This window comes from Balearica regulorum, chromosome 1, assembly GCF_011004875.1.
Source record: "Balearica regulorum gibbericeps isolate bBalReg1 chromosome 1, bBalReg1.pri, whole genome shotgun sequence".
Taxonomy (NCBI): domain Eukaryota; kingdom Metazoa; phylum Chordata; class Aves; order Gruiformes; family Gruidae; genus Balearica; species Balearica regulorum.
Window position 1 is genome coordinate 97,390,004 of NC_046184.1, and position 17,205 is coordinate 97,407,208.

At 42.2% G+C, this 17,205-nt stretch overlaps 1 protein-coding gene across 3 annotated transcripts in view; it reads left to right on the forward strand.

Moving 5' to 3' along the window:
* Positions 1-258: 258 nt before the first annotated feature.
* The window catches only part of NECTIN3 (nectin cell adhesion molecule 3), a 71,637-nt gene continuing 54,690 nt past the window's right edge, over positions 259-17,205 (forward strand). Inside the window, exon 1 of one of the 3 annotated variants that reach the window (XM_075767715.1) lies at positions 259-674. In XM_075767715.1, the coding sequence (XP_075623830.1) occupies positions 455-674 (220 nt within the window). In that variant the 5' untranslated portion in view covers positions 259-454. The remainder of the gene's footprint in view (positions 675-17,205) is intronic. The other 2 variants (XM_075767707.1, XR_012837891.1) reach the window with 2 other exon arrangements.

Genomic DNA, 17,205 nt, shown 5'->3' on the forward strand with positions numbered 1-17,205 from the left:
GGGCCGCCGGGGAGCGCGGCGCCCCCGACCACGCTCGGGGCGGTGGCGGGTGGGGCGGGGGGAGGGGGCGGGGCGGGACGTACCAAGAGCCCCCGGGGGAGGACACTGTAGCACCCCTTCCCACTAGCTGCCCGCGCCGCCTGCGTTGCCAAGGGGGAGCCCCCGGTGCGCGGGCGTGTCTGCGAGTCCACAGGGAGAGGCGGGGGCCGAGGCGACTTGCCCTGGGACGGGTGGAAAAGGAAGGGGAGTGAGGAGGTCGAGGCAGACGCGCACGGCACACGCCTCCCTCTCTCCCCCCCTCCCCGCGGCGGGGTGGTGTGGCCCGCTCTGAGGAGGGCGGGGAGCGGCGCGCAGCGCCTCCCTGCTCAGTGACACACGCACCCGGGGCGGGCAGGCGGTGGCTGGTCGGCGAGTGAGCGTCGTAGCGGCGGCGACTGGGAGCCGAGCCCGGAGCATGGCAGGGACCGAAGCCGCTGTGGAGGCTGCCGCTGGTTTCCCCCCTTCGCCGGCTCCTCCCGTCCGCCGGGAACTTTTTCCTGCAGCCGGCGGCGGTGCCTCCCCCCGGTGGTGGCGGCAGCGGCGGAGGCAGCAGCAGTGGCGGCGGCTACGTTCGGCGGTGCCTCCCGGGCCGGGACTGGGGCTGCTGGGGCTGGTTTTCTCTCGCTTCTGCTGCAGTAAGTGAAACTTTTTCCCGTTGCCGGCCGGGGCAGGGCGAGGGGGCGGGTGGAGGAGGAGAGAAACCCGAGCCCCGGCAGCGCCGAGGGACTCGGCCGAGTTGGGGGAAACTTTGTGTGCGCGCCCGGCCGGGCGGGGTGGCGCTTGTCTGCCGGCCGTCCTGCGGCTGGGATGTGGCCGGGACCGCGGCCGGGAGAGACTGGGAGGGAGGGTGGTGAAGGGGAGTCGGAGCCCGCACCGCCCCGGGCAGAGCCCCGGCGCTTTCCCCCGCTTTCTCCCGGAGAAACCCCCCCGCTAGCGCCGCCGCTGGGACGCGCACACGCTTCGAGGCCGCCGCCGGCCTCGCCGGTAGGAGCGGGTGCCGGGCGTCCCGGGAGGCCGCGGCAGGGCGGGCCGTTGTGCCCGCCGTTGGGTTCACTTGCCGCGGCGGGGACCGTTACTCGGGCGGGGGGGGGGGGCCGGGAGCCGCCCCGCCGTGCGCCGCCGCCAAGTTTCTTCAGCGATCGGCTCCGCGCCGCCCGGCGCCCTGCTGGGGTGGCCGCAGCCCGGGGAGGGGCGGCGGGGCAAGTTTGTCCGCCGGTGGCGGGGCCGGGGCTTCTCCCCGGCGGGCGGCGGGTTATCCGCCGTAATTCCCGTCCTGAACGGCGAGCTTTCGCTTGTTTGCGGAAATTCACGGCTGCTTCCCTTGGGAAGGACAGAAGGGTGGGTCTTCATGCTCTCCGGGTGTACTTCGGGGGAGGAATAGTACGCCCTTTGCTTCTGGTGCTGTTGGCTTGCATCCTTGTTTCCCCTTAATCAGGGTGAAATCGTTGCTAGTTGTTGTAGGCTTACGGTTTTAGATCGCTTATCTCTTCTTGTGCGAATAGGTCTGTGTACTCTACATCACCTTCGTCTTGAGCAGCTGCTCCTGGGGGCACTGCGGTGCGGGGCACCCCTGCGGCTTAATGTCACCGCTCGTAGAAAAACACCAGCACCCCCCCACCCCCCAGCGTGCTTTTTCCTGTGGAAAACAAGCAAAACGACGTAGCAGTTGGAAACTAAATCAGAGCAGGATTTTATTTTTTTTTTTCTTTACTGCATGCAGTGCAGCGTGTGTAGTGTCGTTTTTACAGCAGTGGAAGATGAGGGGGGAAAAAAGTGGACTTGGGCAAGAGCGCGTTGAAAACCATCATCCTGCTGTTGTATTCCCAGAGCAGTAATGAATAGTTGGCAAGGGTATTTTATTATAGGATACACCGTGTCCTTTCCCTCTTGAAGGAAGGAGGAACAAGTTAGAGGAGGTAGTCTCTGGAGGTTCATGTGATAAAAATACTGAGGAACTTGCAAGCCATGCCACCATAAAGCAGTTGTGTAGTATCTGAGAAATGCTTTTTCAGGGAGGGAGTCGAGGCACCGCTGCTGTAAGATTGTGCTCTTGCATGTCATAGTCTCCCCCCTCTGGCAATGATGTAGCTTTCAGAAAAGATGATTATTACTAATTTAAGCTTAAACACATGCATGTGCTGAAATTGAACCCTATTAAATTGTGTATGTTCTCTCTGTCCCTAAAGAAAGGCAGCTATGGGAAAGACAGAAGGGTGGATCTTCACATACATAGGATTTATTTCAGAGGAGGAGGAGTAGTTCACCGTTATTCCTTGTTCTGATGGTGAACCTGTTATTGTTTCAACTTACTGAGAGCTAATGTGCTCACACAAATTTTGTTGAGAGGACAGATTTGGTCCTAGTCAAGCTGAATAACAACTGTAATACTTCTTATAGTGCAAGAGTTTGGAACTAGGTGAATGTCTCCTTAGCCAGAGATTACTGGGATGCTTCTTTAGATGAGATGAACTATATGTTAGAGAAATGATCTAAACATTTAATTGCTTACGCAGAAATTTTTGTGTTGCATAGAGTATGTCCTGGCTACAAGATTAAGTGTTTAAATTGCCAGCTATTTTTAATTTTTTTTATAGATCATCAGCTATTAAACTAAGTTGCTGTTGAAATAACTGAAGTGATCTATTGCCTCCTTGTATGTTCTCTGGAGCTACTTGGCTGAATGTTTTAAAAAGTGTTAAAAACCTATTTTTCTTCTTCTTTAAAACACATCCAACAGCTTAATTTCCCATGCATAAAACTTTGGAGTTCTTAGTTTATAACAAGCACTTATTAGACAGTATTTGGCTTTATTTGTGGTAAAATGACTTTTCAATATTAAGAAGGTGCCGCATTTCAAAACCTTAAGGCTTGAAGACACAGTTTTCATGGGATTGGCAAACTTGTTGCGCTTTTCCCCTCCCTTTGTTCAGGATGACTTCTGCTCTTTTGCGATTAAAAAGGTGAAATTGCGGACTTGACATAACTAATTTTATGTGTAAATGTGAAGATAATAGTAACAATGAAGTTAAGAGCATCTATGTGCTGTGTCATGTGGTATCTTACTATTTGAGTGTTGATAAGTGTAATTCAGATGTCAGTGTTCCTAGTTTCCTTTTGGCGTATGTGAACTTGACTAATAATGCTTCAGAACATTTGCCAAAAGTAAGAATGTTGTGTTGAAGTAATATTCTTTTTCAAGTACAAAGTTTTGAAGTGTAATCTATGGACAAAAGGGGAAACTTAAGAAACTACTAGTGACTTTTGGACTGTGAGGTAAGAAGCAGGGAAAGATGGTTTTTTTTGTCAGTTACCTTAGTTTTTGGATTACTTTTTTTGTCCCTGAAATTTCCCACAATTGTTTTCTATAATCTCTGACTGTCACAGGTGACTGTGAAGGAAATATAGAGATTGTAGCTTTTTAAGAGTGCTGGTAAATGCATTTTGAGCATGATTAGATGTTGATGGAACCTAAAATTGCCAATGACTTTTGGTCACCATTCGTCGTACTGGTCAGTCAATTTTCATAATGCTAGCAAAAGGAAGAATTTAAAACAGCACCAACACCACACACACAAAACCCCCCTAAACTGCTAGTAGAAAATCTTCAGTATAAAATCAAACCAATTTTTACGCAATCATTTTGACTGATGGCTAGAATGATGATTATTTGATCTATAATTCTGCAGAGAAATGTTGCCCAAAAAAACTCCAACACTGAAGGGGGAAGGAAGAGCAAGAAATGTATGTGGAATGTGAAATAAAAGCAACTTTGGGAATTTTAATAAAAATAAACCTGCTTTAATAAATACTTAGGAAAGCAAAACTATCAGGTTCAGCTTACCATGTACAAGTAATTCTTCCACTTCAGTTGAACAGTGTGTCATGCAATGAAGTGTGTACTAAACTTACATGATCAAATTTCTTGTAGCTTTGCACTGGGAGAGATGTATACCATCTGTAAGAAACATTGTCATAACCTTTAATCTATAGCATAACTTAGTATATATTGTGGCAAATACTTTTCAGCTATGTTGTATATGAGGGTCTGTGTGATACTAAAGAATTAATTCCTCATAATTTCAGTGCCTCATTAGTTTGCACACAGCGATTAGTTTTTAATTCATGCTTACATTCCAAGAAACTGCACAAAACTTATCGAAATTGTGAAGTGAGGTGAATAGAAAGGAAAAATATACAAGATAGATGTTTCAGGAGCTTCATTGAGGAAATGTTTTTCAATTTGACTTGTTGATTTTTGTTAAGCTTCTCAGTAAGGCTAGAAACAGAAGTGTTTGTGAGGCATATGTTTTTTAAATTTGCATTGATTTTTTTTTTAAAGCAGCCTGGAGTATAGAACTCCAGATTGTGGTGGAGCTGGAAGGGTTGGATTATAAAGGTGTGGATAAATACAACTATACAGTGTACCATATAGAAAAATGGAGTTGCAAATAAAAAAAAGGGAACTTCCAAGTAACTATTAAACAGAACAGTCTATTTGACTAAAAATTTTTTTCAAGAATTTCAGGTTAAGTCATGACAAAAATATGAGGTCAAGCAAACCAGGGTACTACCTTGGGAATGGGAAAGTGTGGTGGTGTTCAAAAAGATAACGATGTATTTTTTTCCTCACTGTATGTAAAAGGTGATGATAGTTTAGAAATTCATGTCTGAATGTGCATTTATTTTTTTAAAATGGTATGGAGAGAAATGCACTTTAAAAAGGCACTAGGCGAGCCAATACAATACGGTGAGTAAGCGAAGGAGTAGGAATACTATAGAAGGTATTTTAAATGTTGTAGAGAATGACATGTTGGTGAGCTATGTGGTAGGGTGGAGCAGTGTATGAAACTGCTCTGTGAACAGAGTAGCTGCACTGATAAAAAGAACAGAGTAACTTCAAATAGGGGCACAGTTAAACCAGGATTATTTGATAATTAGCAAAAAACTGAAGCCAGAAGTTTGTCAAGCCCGTACTTCAGGATAACTCAGTATAATATGCAGTGTGCTATTTTGGAACAGTTCTTAGCTCTGTTTCGTTGTGGTAGGTCTGTCATGTTCAAGATCACTGTTAAACTGTGTTGCTCATGTAAAATAAATACAAAATAAGAAAATGTAGATGCTAACATTTTAATGAAATATATTGTATAGGCTTTATAATTCTTGACTGCTATTTAAATATTAGACAAGACAGTTTCAATTTATCTGTAGCATTGCATGGAAACACTACAAGTTGGAGTTGCTCAGAGAAGTGGTTATAAAATGTGTGTGGGCAGGTTACACTAATCATAAATTTTAGGGTAAATGAAAAGTGCGGATGCCAACTTACATTTTTGCTTCTATGTGGAAGAACTCCCCTATATTTGAAAGTGTGATGTTATTTGAGTTGTTAAGATCTGAATGCTTTGAGTATTATAAGAATTGTGATGGTTGTTTAGGTAGCACAAGCAGCTAAAGGTTGAACAGTCTCTTGATTTAAACAATGTGTTTCTCTCTTGCCTCCTTAAATAACTTGATCTTAAGTCATGGAATTTGAAGATTGTGTGATATTGAACAAAAGAAGGCTAGGCTCTAGCAGTGTTTATTCCTTGTAAGATTAGAGTCAAGTATCCTGTTCAGAACCATGGTCAAATTTAGGTTCTCTTTCCCACTCCCTTTATGTAGTATGGCTCCCAGGATGATATTGGGAAACAAAGGACTGTTCTGTAGCAGGAGAAGTAAAAACATGTTGTCTTTACAGAGCACATCTGTACCTGCTGATTGCCCTTCAGGTGCTGGTGGTAGAGCTTTTAAGGCATGCAACATGGCAAATGTAAATGCATCTGCTGTGAAAAGGGAAAAGGAACTGGGGGTGTGTTGCTTCAGTAAGTAGTGTGTGGGACTAATGAGTAGCATTTGTGGAGCTCAAAGAAAACTTGAGTTAGAAGCTCTAGAATCAAAAGTCTAAATTTCAATTTTAGAAACAAAATCAGTAATGAATAGAAATAGGATAATATAAATACAAAACCTGGTATACAAACTGGTAGAAGTGCCAACTACCTGCAGTGCTGTTAGTAAATGTCCTTTTTCATCATTGATTTGGTTATCTGTTGAAGAGCAATAAACTTGAAGAATATGACTTTCCATCCGGTGTTACAGCAGATTGGTGGTGGTAGTTTGACCTGCTGTCCTGTGATTGAATGCAGCTTTGTCCAAACAGTTCTTTATCGGAACATATGGCTACAGACTGGTTAGATAAGTCTGCAAAGAAGTGAGAGTGCTGAGATTGCTTATGTTGCCAGCTTGCTGTGAAGTCCTGGTACATTACCTCTTAAAGATGAGTTGTGTGATGACAGATTACTTTGCTCTAGCACTGTTTGTGTTTGTACTTGGACTTTGTTTCCAGCTTCAAAAAAGTGTTGTATTGATTCAGGATTATTTGAACCTTTTTTTATTGTGATGATCACTATACTGACTGGTATGTAGATAATATGCAGAAACTCGTGTGAGGAATTTTATTAGGGACATGGTAATTGGATACTGAATAGCTAGGTTTTCTTAGGTATGTGAAGAATAGCTACAGGTGCAATTATTTAGTTATTTTGTTATGCCATGTGTTGTTGGTTTTTATTGTTATGCTTATTTGAAGAGGACGAGGGGTATATGATCTTTAAAGGTACCTTCTAACCCAGACCATACTATGTGGTGTTCTGTGTGGGTTTTTTTGGTAGGGTTAGCCTATCTAAACCAAGATTTTATTGAAAAGTATTTATTTGAAGAACAGCTGTATTCAGTGCCTCAGAGACCATAACTGTTTGCAATGCATTCATGTATTTCTATTGAGATGATAGATGAATTGTTGGTTTAGGCATGAGATAGGTTGATCAAGCTTTCTTGTTAGAGGTAAAAGGGTCATTAGCACTATTCCTGGTTAGAAAGCAGATGAATTACCTAGAAAAGAATATCGTGGAAGTATGGGAAGAAATCCCAAGAATAGCTAAGAAAAAGATAGGAATGGCTGAATATGGATAAAATGCAAGGAAATAGTTGGGAAGCAGTTAAACAGCAAAACATGCAGTAAAAGATCATATTAGGGAAAATTATTATTGTGTTTCCATCTATAAAGTAAGGAGGGGTGAAAAAGTTGTTAGGTCTTAGCTTGTCTTACTCCCCTGGATGTGAAAACACAGTGAAGGTGTAAAATAGTGGGTTAGAACGAGGTACAGGTATGTGTAAAACTCCTGGAGGGGAGGCTCATGTATAATATTTACTGTGGTCCTGGAAGTGCTAGGCCAGTGACTGCTTACTGCACAACTTAGTACACAGGCTTATAATAAAGAACTTCAAGGCATAGCACAAGAATGTCTGTCAGTTAAAAAAAAAAAAATCAAAACCTTAACAGTCCCCCATCTGTCCGTGTTGTGTCTGTCCCCCCCTGCAAAACCCAAACTTTTTTTATTATCCAATAGGTGCATGCTTCAAGAGTTACTTTTCTCCTTCTCATCATTTTCAAGTAATTAATTATTAGACTTGGGACTGTTTCAAATGTGAACTCAAAATTTGGTCTTTGTCCATTATTTACCAGTAGAAAAAAAATTAGCAAGAGTAAGAAACGTTCAAAGTCTTGAAACTTCAGTCTCTGTCCTCTATCCCTTTACCTGTGTTTTCCCAAGTGTGGCAAACTGAGCAGGTAAAGTTTAACATCAGCATGTTATCAAGAAGGTCACTATTAGTTCAGGTAGTGAAAAGTAACCAACTTTCAGACTGTCCTATTTAATCACTACTGCATTCTTCTGTTCAATATTTTTGCTTTTTTCCATTGTTTTTCCAGTAGCATACAAAAGTGAAAGCAATTTTAATTAATACTTTAAAATATGTTTTCACATTATCACCATGAAGGCTAGTCAAGTGTAGCTTGGCTTGGGTTGACTGGTGTATTAGGATTACTTGCAGCAGTAGATGGCTCTGGTTGATTTCCCCTACCCACCATCAGATTTTCATTATCTGGCATTTAAGATATCTTTGTAGGTCTACAGGGGATGATTGTTTTCTCCTTTTCTGTTAGTCAAGACTGGTATAACATGATAGTTTTTAAACCTGTCCTTAGTATCTTCCTGGGATTAGTTTGAATGGAATGTTTTCCTTAAGTGGCTGTTACTTTAAACACTTAGAAGGTAGGTAGTGCTATAACTGTAATGCAGTGGCATGTGCAGAATTCAAAGTCACTGAAATGGCAATCTTGTGCCCAAAAAACCCTGTACTTGCTAAAAGGTGAGTAAAGGATAGTAAAACAGGTCTCCGTAGTTGATGTGCGTACAGATGAGTGGAAGATACAAACTGAGCTAGCTGAATGAATTTATTACTTTCAGACCTATAGTTTTCACTACCCCTTGAGTTAGATTACAGATTAATGTTTGACTTAAATTGTTCTTCATCCTGTTTTGCATGGGTATTCTTTGCCCACTTCTGTTGCTGCTTCTTTACTTGCAATACCACCTGTGCTGCATTATGGTTAAGCTGATAACTGTTGCTTGGACCAGCACACTTAGGAACAGCCTATTGGGTGAAGGAATGCTGGAGATAAAATGTGAAACAGTTGAGATTATGATCGAGTTGGGTAACTAGCTTTACTTAATTTCTTTTAAGTGTACATAATCTGGTAGAACAATAGTCAGTTTAGCCAAGCATAAGTTAAATTACATCAAATGCAAGGAACTTCATAATGGCAGAGTAATTGAGGGGGGCAAAACTTTTATATTTGCGGTAATTTCTTTTTCTCCAAATTCCTTCTTTAGTTTCTTGTACATCACCTGTTGTCCTTTGCCACAATAAAAATATACCCAGTCGACTCTAAGATTATGATTAGAGATTGGAGAAGCAAAGATAAAAAGCTGTTAAGCTTAATTCCATTTTTGAACATATTTGTAAAGATTAATAGTATTTGCATTATAAAACCCCACTGCTCGGCCCATCACCAGTGATGCTGCTTCTGTGCTTTAAACACTTCTGTGCAATTTTGACTTCAAAAGGTAAACTTTCTTGAAACAGAAGTAATGTTCTTATGACTTCATTAAGGTACTTTAACATTTAAAGAAGCACTATAGATGGAAGGAAATCGGCTGTGAGTATTTGATGCTTGTGACCATACTGTTAGTCACTTAAGAGATTTAAATGCATCCTGTTGAAAGTTTCAGTGTGGTGTTGGTAGCTGAGGTACCATAAAATCATCTACCTCTGGAAACTAGCAAATGCAATATACACATTTATCCAGGATATCTTGTGTAGGAAGAAGTATACTTAAGTTCTACATAGCTATGTTTCAGCAGTTTGTGGTATCAGAGGTAGCTCAGGCTTCTGCATGTAGCTTATATGGCAGGGGGGATTGGAATAGACGATCTTTAAGGGCCGTTCCAAACCATTCTGTTGTTCTATGTGTAAGAAAAGTGTTAAGTTTAATGGCTGTAAAATAGTAAGGCTTTTGACCATAACCAGATTAAGTATCACAGTTGATGTGTCAGTGTTTTCATATGAACACTTAATAATTTATGTCACCTTCTGACAAATCAGTGTAGTCTATTGAGAACGTTTTGTGCAAGCTTTATTTCGTGTAAGATCTTTTAAAGATTCTGCTGAGAATATTCTGCCATACAGAAAGAGATGAGGACTGTGAGACTCCATGGAACTGTTAGTGAAAGCTTCTTTGGTGATGTATTTTGAGAGCTGCTCAATAGCTGTGTTTTCCAAGACTCAAGGCATGGCTTAGGTGTGATAAATTGATGTGGCTGCAAACAAGGTGACAACTAAGTAAGTGAGGAAAAGAAGTTGTGGTGTTTCCACAACTTGAGACTGCCCTGAAAAGAGGTCCTGAATTGATTGCTGTAAGTACATAGGACAAGATTGTGGACAAAGGAAGAACAGCGAGTGTTACTAACCTTGGCTACAGAGGCTTTTAACAAGGCTTCCTACAATGTCCTTGTAGCCAAATTGGTGAGATATGGTTTAGAGAAGTGGATTAAGTGGGTGAAAAATTGTGTACACTGCTAGGCTGAACATTCTGATCAGCTGTACAAAGTCCATCTCGAGGCTTTTCCTGGTGGCATGCCTTAGGGATCAGTATGGGACAGTTTGTCTGTATTTTGACCATTCTTCCAGGTCAGTAACGTACTTGAAGCAAGTTTGTGGATGCTACCAGATTGTGAGGGGCAATTGGTACGCTGGAGACTAAGGGTAATTGAGTGGGACATCTGTGGGCTGGAGAAATAGCTGGCAGAAACCTCATGAAATTCAATAAAAGTAAATGCTAAGTCTTTCTGGGGTAGAATGACCCCATGCAGCAGCATAGATGTGGTGCTAACTGGTGAAAAGCAGCTTTACAGAAAAGAACTTAAGGGTCTTTCTGGGTCAGTATGTACTTTTGTGGTGTAAAAAGTGAAGAGAACACTGGGCATGGTCAGCCAGTTGAAGGGAGCAATTGTTCTCTGATATTTGGAGCTTGTGAGACTGCATCTGGAGTAATGTCCAGTTTGTGCTCCCAAGTAGAAGGCAGATGCTGAGGTGTCTGTGGAAGGCCATTAAGGTAAGGAGTCAGCAGCAGATCATGTCTGAAGGGGGGCTGAGAAGTGAGTTTGTTCAGCTTTGAGAGAAGTCTGAAGCAAGGGATCTGAATTGCTGGCTAAGACTGTTTAATAGGAGGTGAGAGAAAATGAAGACAGACTCTCCTTAGATATTGCAAAGGGAAAGGATAAGAGGCAAGGGACAAGATACAACAAGGGAAATTCTAATAATGTATTAGCAGTGTGTTTTCCCACATGAAGAATGAAGCACTGAAACAGGTTGTGGAATCTCTGCCCTTGAAAATAGTCAGAACCTGACTATGGTATGACCCTGAGCAACCTGATCCTACTTCAAAGTTAGTCTTGCTTTCAGTTGGGGATCAGATTGGATAACCTCCAGAAGTCCCTTTCAGTCTAAATGAGCCTTGTTTTTTGCCTGGGTAGGCAGGAGCTAGTATACTATAGTTGCTAGCCCTGGAAGAAAAGTAGAAGTAGTTGGAAGTGTTTTAAGGTATTAAGATCAAAGTGTCCAAGTAAAGTCTTAAACAAGTTTTTCCTATAAAGCAATTTAACTGCTAAAAGCCTACTTTAAAATTGGATCCCATTGTTAACTCCTAAAGCAAGTAATAACTTTTAGAGAATTTCTTAAAGAAAGACTTGCCTGCGTTTCTTCTGTTACTTCAGTAAGTAGCCAGTAAGACCCAGTTCCTTATAGCACAGAGCTGAGTGACAATGAAACAAATACTGAAAATGTAGTTCAGCAGTAAATAGGCTATACGTGTGGTTGTTGGTTACCTAGGCTTACTGTCCTGATGCTGTTCCTGGACAAAAAGGGTTAACTTCCTGGAATAGCTTGCAGTGGCTGGTGGCCTTAAGAGCTAAAAAAAAAGCCAGCAGCAGTGCAGGGGGCAGTAGGCATCTGCATACCTTTGTAATGTAACTGGTAACTCCTCGGATCTTGTCATGGACAGCTGAGAGATAGGCATCGTATTTCATAGTTTGCTGCTCCTGACCAAATACGTTCATTTTATATTTCATAATATGGGTGCAGTTGTTAAATATTGGCAGATAACGCGCAAACTTTACAAGTGATTGAAAATGTGAAGTTAATGTTTAGCTGTCTTCTGGAACTTAGTTGAGACTTTCACTATTTTTATTTAGTGCAAAGTACAATCTCCCTTCTCCTCCCCCAGACCTCAGCTCTTCCTAGAGTAGGTGGTGCATGGGATGACAACATATAAAAAGTGAAGGAGTGGTCTTCTGCTTAAGGGAATCAGGGCTTTCCTAGGCAGCAAAGGTCTTGTCCCTTCAGCTAGAAGGATGTCATACATGTCAGTTCTCCTGACCAATTTTTAATGGTTTTCTAATTTCACTGTAGGAGGTACATTTGTGGGGCCAGGGAATGCTGGATGCTTACAACTGTTGCTGTATGCTTAGCAGATTTTTCAGGTCCTTAAAATTAATTTCATGAAAAAACCCAACACACCACCACCTGAACTGCAAATCCTGATACCTGGGTGTTTAAGAAAGTCAGAATTTTTGCTTGTACACAACTTGTTATCTTAGCCTTGAGCTTTCTGTAAGGACTGTGTTCAGTCACACCACCAAATACAGTGGCCAGTCTCTCAGAGTATGCCATGTTCCTTCCATTTGAAGCTGGAGCTATTTCCATTTCTGCTTGACTTAAATTTTTGCTTTAATCTTCCTATGTAAAAGTAATATTCTGTTAAAGACAATTAAAATGTTAATACAACAGTATTTTTCTATTGCTTTTGTTCTCCCCAAAATGACTGAAATGCCCTATGTAAGTTTAAGTTACCCTAAGTCAGGAGATATTATTTGTGCTTAAAGCTTTGTTCTTGGTTGAGTTTAATAGGAATTTCAAGGACACTGCTTTTCAATATTACACACCTTTAAATGGCCATCATTGTGACTTGTCAAGACCAGCCAGCAATTTTGGTAGTATGTGTTACAAAGTTGTTTGTTTTTTTTTTTTTTGCTGATTTGTTAATCTGTGTTGTGTTCATACTGAATGAACTTACTTGCCTAAGACAAAGAGGAGCAGTCTGTGTACTCTTCACTTTGACTTTATTGGCCATTATTGACTGAACAGTTCAGAAATCCTTCTCCCTCCCAGCCATACTTTTGATTAGGTAAAAAATGGCTTAGTTGTAAGAAACTTAACTTAAACATGATCACTTTCTTAGACCTCCTGTTTGAACATAAACAGTAATTGCGAAATCCAGAAATTGGTGGTTAATTGTTTCTCGGAGTCCACACATTAAAGACAAACTTAAGCTATTGTTAATAATGAATGAACAAGTGGAGTCGGAGAAGTGTAGTGTAGCATGAACACAGAAAGTACATAGGTGTGGAAAAGTTACTGTGTAGCAATAATTAAGTACTACTATAGTACTGCACAAGCTTATAAACACAGACAAGGAAATACACAAATTCGTGATTTAGATCTTTATTGCTTCTTGTAGTCAGCTGAGTTGATGGTCATTCAAACATGTGTCTTGTGTAGTCTTACAGTTAATATGTAGATTCTGGCTGACCATTGCAACTTTATTGTGCTGGCTGGTGTAAATACTGGGAAATGCCTGAAGGATCAGGTATTAACTGATGAAGTCTTAGTAATCATGAATTACAGCCCAACCCAATTACTTTATTAATATAATATTATTGGCTTGAAGATAGCTGCTGAAGGATTCCCTTAGTTGCAGTGTAGGGTTATAACTTTGCTAGGCACTGAGGCATTTGCTACTTCAAACTGAGAAAAAAACCAAGTTTTTAATTTCTGGACCCTTATGTAATATGCTACTTGAACTAGTGGCAGAAGGACATGCTTATGGAGATGCCTCAGTCGGCTATTGCTTTTGGTAACATGCAGGATCAAATTTTGGTTTGCTAATTCATAGGTCATGCATTCAGCAGTATTGGTTCAGCCTATCAGCATAGTGGTACCTTGACTACCTTTCAAAAAGGTGTCAACTGAGAAATGTTGTGACAGAGCCTTATTTTTTTTCTATTTAAGAAAGCGTATTAACTTATTAGCTACTAGCTGGGATTTCTACTTCTGGGGTAGTAGTAGTAGTCTTAGCACTTCTAATTATCAGATGGGTGAATTTAATATTGCTTAGTGGTTTCATCATATGATTGCACCTAGTTCTGTGCATTTTAATAGCCTTCTGTTTTGAGTGAAGGACTTAGTGTTGTTGGAAAGGAGAATGGTAGGTATCAGAGTTTCCTGTGGGGTTTGGAGGAACCCTCTCTGTGGACCTGATTTAATGTCTTTAGATCTTCCCCCTTTCCAGGCCATTGGATCCAGAATTTGAAGAGACCAAGTTTGGTCTTTTGACTGCTACATTTTGCAGATATCCATGTGATCACCAGTGGTACTGCCAAGGGTGACCCTGAGTGTTACCAAGAGTGACTAGAAAAACTCTGGGGGGCAAAGGGGAGAGACACGAGTGCAGAGCCTGCAATCTGGATGCATATCCCAGTGAGGGAGAAAGACTTGGATAGGAGTGAATGCATCTGGCTGGTGTTGAAGGTAGGACTTTGACTTGTTTGACCACTGAGCTCTCCTTGAAGAACAAGGACTACTGAGCCAGAGACAGGATCCATCGGACAGTAAGCGGAAGTTTATTTTCAAATAGTATTGTTAGCTTGTGAGCAAGGCTTTAAACTAGGCATGTGGGATGTCCGCAGATTTCTCTCTGATCTGAAGAGAAGCAAAGACATGAAGAGCAATGAAGAAGTGTCCAAGGGGATGTGATGGGAGATGTTTTTTCCCCTCCCATTGTGAAGGCAGCACAAATGAGGACTGTGCACAACTGCAGACTTAATGACCTTGTTGGGATACTGTCACTGTAATGGGATAGCTTACATAACAGGAGTAGTGTGATTAGCTGGATCCATACCTTTCAGGAAAGGCAGAATGGGAAGGTGAGAAAGAGGTAGTGCTCCAGAGAAGAATGGCTAGAATGCATAGAGCTTTACCCTTAAGCAGGTGACAAGCCAGTTAAAAACTTATGGGTAATGTTAAGAGAACAAATCAAACCAGATGACACTAGTAAGTCTTTGCTACTGCTGGCCTGATCAAAGTGTAGATGAAGCCTTCTTTAGGCACCTTGAAGAAGCCTCATGATTGCAGGCTATGGTGTTCATGGGAGACATCAGCCACTCTGGTATCTGCTGAAAGAGCAATAGGGCTGGGCACAAACCATCCAGGAGATGTCTGGGGTGTATTACAGACTATTTGTTGATGCAGGTGATTGTGGGCTGACTAGGGAAGATTCTCTATGTGATCTGTTATGCATAAACAAAGAACAACTGGTTGAAAATGTAAGTCCATGGCACTATTGGCTGAAGGAGGTTTGAAATACTGAGAAGTGGTCAGGACTGATAGTAGAATCATAACCGTGGACTGTAGAAGAAAAGATTTCACCTTATTTGGGGATCTGCTTGTGATGTTCTCTTGGGGAAACTGTTCTGGTGGGCAAATGAAATACCTTCGGAGTACAATAAACATCCCCTGCAATGTGCAGGAAGTTTAACAGGTCTGCAGAAGGTCAGCATGAAAGAACAGGGACTTCCTCACTGAACCTCAGGTGCTCAAAGGAAGCCCACAGAAGGAATATGGAGACAGTATCTGAGAAGGTAGTTACAGAGCGGGGGAGCTCACTCTCAGCTGCAGCTGGAACAATTAAGGGATGTTAATGGTGACAGGAAAAGCTGCTGTAACTACACTGTCAGCAAAAGAAAAACTGAAGAAAATGTGCCCGATGCTCAGTGGGGCAGGGGACCTAGCAAGGAAGGACAAGGAAAAAGCTGAGATGTACAGTATCCTGTGTTTGATTTTTCACTGGTAAGATCTGCCCTCTGGCTTCCCAGTTTGAGTCTCTAATAGAATGATGCCCCTGAGGGTGCTGAGTGTGTTGGCTGATGTTGCTTTCTGACACCTTAAAGTCATAGTGACTGAGGAAGCTTCCTGATGAGTGGAAAAAAGCAGACATCATACCTATCTGCAAGAAAGGAGGATCTAGGAAACTACAACCTGGTCAGGTTTGCCTCAGTCCCTGGAAAGATGATGGTGCAAATCCTCCTCTAGGCACATGAAGGGTAAAAAAAGGTGGTTCGGAATGGCTTGGAGGATGGAATTCAGTTGTACAGAGTCCAACTGGTGGCTAATTGTCAATTGATACTGGGGCAAATACCATTTCATGTTTTTTTGAAGGCAGGATATAAAGCACACTCAGTAAGTTTGTGGATGGTACCAGACTGGGTTACAGTTGATACACTAGGAGGCAGAACTGCTACTTTGAGGGATCTCAACATGCTGGAGAAACAGGCTGGCCAGAACATCATGGAGTTTAGCAATGGCAAGTGTCAAGTCCCACATCTGATCTGAAATAACCCCATGCAACAGCATGGGCTGTGGTCCAGTGGGCTGGAAGGCAGCTTGGCAAGCACAGATGTACAGTCCAGGTGAACAATAAATTGAAAGTGTATCAGCAGTTTGCCCTTGCAGCAAAGATAGATGATCTCATCCTGGGCTCTGTAAAGCATGACAGCAGGTTGAGGGAAGGGACTCTTCATCTCTGTTTGGCATTGGAGCGCTGTGTCCAGTTTGGGGCTCCCCAGTCCCAGAGGGACACTGAGGTACTGGAGCAAGCACAGTGGTGGGGCCACCACGTTGATTGAGAGGTGGAGCACAGGGTGTGTGAGGAGAGGCTGCAAGAGCTGGGCCTGATTAGTCTGGTGAAGGGAAGGTTGAGGGGAAGGAGCCCTTATTGCTACCTGATGGGAGTGTGTCAAGAAGGTGGTGCAGCACACATGTGAATAGGAACAAGCTGGAGTGTGGGAAATTCAGAGTCAATGTAAGGAAGAAATACTTCTCTGTGAGGGAGTTCAGATGCTGGAATGGGTGTCCAAAGCATTTGAGGAATCTATCTCAATCTATGGTGATATTAAAAACTTGACTGGACGAGTCTCCAAGCAGTCTAATATAAATGGATCTACTCTGAGCAGGACTCAGTAGCCTCTAGAGGTCCTTTGCCTCTTACCTACATGAAATCATTATTCTCTAAATCAATATTAGAGCTTGTTTGTCTTTGCCAATGAGAAATGTATTATGAAGAAACCTATACCTAGGAGTTCACTTGTCTTCTGGTAATTGGTAGGTGTCATCGTTGGAAATGATGGATATAGCTTATACCTGCATTGGAGATGACCTGTTGAATGCTTTGGAGACATCACAGGCTTTCTGTGAATACATTTTCTTTACAAGCTGGTACTGATAAATAGTGATTCCTGGGACCTGAGCATTCTGAAAACCTAGGTCTGATAGATGAAGTCAGCATGATTAGGTGAAGAATATCTTGCTGCTAGTAATTTATACTCAGGGATAGATGTGAGCTTTCTAGGTAATCTAGCAAGATACACATTGCAGTTACCCTTATGATTAGTATGACGGTGTATGTATTGCTGTGTAGCAGAATAGTGGCTTTCTACCTTATAATGAAAGACAGCAAACAGCAATGACAAATCCTGTACGGATCACTTTGTATTGCGTTTTTGGATTCTGATTGCAGTTGTCTTGTATTTCTGTTAGTCTAATGGCAACTTTTTT